The sequence below is a fragment of the Myxine glutinosa genome, unplaced genomic scaffold (genome assembly GCF_964187855.1).
Source record: "Myxine glutinosa unplaced genomic scaffold, kmMyxGlut1.1 SCAFFOLD_1712, whole genome shotgun sequence".
NCBI lineage: Eukaryota > Metazoa > Chordata > Myxini > Myxiniformes > Myxinidae > Myxine > Myxine glutinosa.
The window spans coordinates 25099-27700 of record NW_027617807.1 but is presented as its reverse complement, the minus strand read 5'-3'; the positions used below and the strand labels follow the sequence as shown (position 1 = coordinate 27700).

The 2602-nt window shown below is 48.5% G+C and overlaps 1 protein-coding gene across 1 annotated transcript; it reads right to left on the bottom strand.

The window, feature by feature from the left end:
• Nucleotides 1-1069: 1069 nt before the first annotated feature.
• On the bottom strand, nt 1070-2057 carry LOC144889204 (uncharacterized). Its single transcript, XM_078769222.1, has 2 exons — nt 1909-2057; nt 1070-1689 (listed from the first exon to the last, which is right to left on the bottom strand). Exons 1-2 carry the CDS (start codon nt 2055-2057, stop codon nt 1119-1121), a joined length of 720 nt encoding a protein of 239 aa, XP_078625348.1. The 3' UTR covers nt 1070-1118.
• Nucleotides 2058-2602: the final 545 nt, after the last annotated feature.

Below are 2602 nucleotides of genomic sequence, written 5' to 3'. Positions count from 1 at the left end.
CCATGTCTCGCTCCTATAAATCATAACACTTCTCACACATGCAGCATACACCTTTCCCTTCAGCTTCAGCGACACTCTCCTCCTCATCAGCACGCCACTCAGTTCCCGAAACTTCTTCCATGCACATCTCACTCGAGCAACCGTTGCCGAGTCTGATCCACCTTCTCCATTCACCATGTCTCCGAGGTAGTAAAATGTTTTCACACCTTCCAGCTTCACGCCGTCTCCAAGATCCAACTCAACATTTCCTCCATCTGCAGCTCCCTCTGTGCACACCTTACATTTGAATGTAGCTGCCACACTGGTAAATGACCCTCTCAGACCACTACATTTTTGATGAACCCACTCAGCGCACATTGTACATTGAATGGAGTTCACTCCGACACCATTCCTGCACACAGCACACGGCCACTTCCCAGTTCTTTCCACCTCACCACATGCTTTACCACTTGCCATCACCTTCGTCTTAACGATATTCACCTTCAGACCTTTTGTCTCCATACATTCCTTCCACTTGTTCATCTTTTCCTTCAGTCCATCCATACTTTCCGCAATCAACACCAGATCATCTGCATACAACAATTCCCACGGTAAACCCTCCTTTACGTTCTGAGCCAGCACCTCCATCACAGCTACAAATAGTAGTGGACTTAGTACTAAAGGTGGGCGCGATTCGGAAAATTTTAAATCCGCTTACCGCTTATCCGCTCCGCCAGCCCGTGTAGTCCGATTCGCTTATCCGCTTCAGCGGCCGAAAATCTTAGTCCGCTTACCGCTTATCCGCTTATCCGCTTCGATTCGATTTTTTAAAAGCGCTTCGACGTTTTTAAAGCGATTTTTGACGTTTCTAAAGGGAATTTAATGCTTTTTAAGCCTAAATAGCCATTTCTAACTACTACAAAGACAAACAAAGCTTTTAAGATCAAAAATATACATTTTTATTTAAATAAAATTTATTCAAAATTTATTGAAATAAAGTTTTCCACTCGACTCTACTCTACTCTACAGTTAATTTAAATATAATTTTAATATATGCAAGTTACATTAAAGAAAAATCAATTTGCCCGTCCTTTCTTTGACAAGAGAGTCTACTAGTCAACAGACTAGCAGTCTGTTGACTAGTCCTCGTCTTCCTCCTCCACCTCGTGGGCCTTCTTGAGGATTTGGAGGTTGCCCTTCATGAAGACGAGGGCCTCGAAGTTCGGTGCAGCCAGGGCCGACCTCTTAGGCCTGAGGATGTCCGACCCGTAGCTGAACACGCGCTCGACCGAGGCAGAGCTCGGGAGCGGCGTGTTATGCCTGAGAAATAGAGTTACCCAAGCATCACGGAACTCGAGCGGGAAGAGATTGGGCGAGAGCCCCGGGTTCCCCCTCAGCGGCTTCCTCGACCAGTTGTTGACCTCTTCCCTGATCTTCTCCTCGAGGTTCTCCTCCTGCTGCCCCTCCTCCATGGCGAACAGGTAGTCCGTACTGCTCGAGCCGGGCTGGGGTCCCTGCTGGGGGGCAGGGTCCAGGTGCTCGTCAGGCAGGACGAGGGCGAGCAGGTCCCTGATGAGCTTGTCCCTCACCAGGTCGCAGATGGCGTCGTTGTTCTGCCTCCTGCAGATGGCCCTGACCGTGGCGAGCTTGTGCTGGGGGTGCAGCGCCGTGGCCATCAAAAGGTCCATGTCCACGAAGAGGTGGCTGAACCTGAAGTAAAAGAAAAGTTATAAAACAAATGTCAAATAATTTCAGATTTGTAAATTGAAAAATTAAATGTCATTCAACTGATTTTAATTCATTTCAAATGAATCATTAGACCGGCAAGGATTTTTTAATCATTTAATAATAATATAATATAAGAAGAAAGAAGCACTTATTAATTTTCAACTCGTTGCGATAAAATATAATAATAATATAAGAACTAACCTGCCGTCAAAGCCCTTTGTTCCCTTCCTGGCGCAGGACGGCTGACGCCAGCCGCCAGCCTTGGTGCACGTGGCCTTGCTGTCCACGACCTTGAAGAAGGGGGCGATGTGGCTCCACTTCTGGCTGAGGCTGGAATTGTCTGTGTCCATTGTCACGTTGATCTCAGCCGACTCGATTGAGTCCAGCGACATCCTGCTCTCGCTGCGCGCGAGCTGAGGGGTCAGGGCGCAGGTCTCCTGACTGTCCTCCACGTCCCCCATCATGTTGACCGCCGGGTTGTGGATGTCGCTGTGCTGGGACTGCTGGTTTGCGTCGCTCGTGTGCCTGTCCCTGGCACTGCCGCTGGGCTGGAGAGTCAGAAATCTCTCCATCTTGACGTTATTGCCGCTCTAGCGTCCAATAAAATATTCAGTTTTCACTTATTATTCACTTAAATAAATATTCACAATTCTAGAGTAACGGCTCAGGCTAACAGCTGATTTGGCGAATCGCGATGCACTTTAATTTTTCGGTAGTCCGCTTACGCTTATCCGCTTCGGTTTGCGGGGGTTGTTCCGATTCGCTTATCCGCTTCGAAAACGTTAGTCCGCTGCAGCGGATAAGCGGATAAGCGGACTTTCGAAGCGGACCGCCCACCTTTGCTTAGTACCGACCCCTGATGCACTCCCACCTTCACCTCCAACTCACCACTGTT

Excerpts from the sequence above, each read along its gene's own strand:
- LOC144889204 (XM_078769222.1), bottom strand. The coding sequence starts at position 2,057 with ATGGACACAGACAATTCCAGCCTCAGCCAGAAGTGGAGCCACATCGCC. Across the intron at positions 1,690-1,908 it reads ACAAAGGGCTTTGACGGCAG|GTTCAGCCACCTCTTCGTGG; the intron begins GTTAGTTCTTAT and ends CTTTTACTTCAG.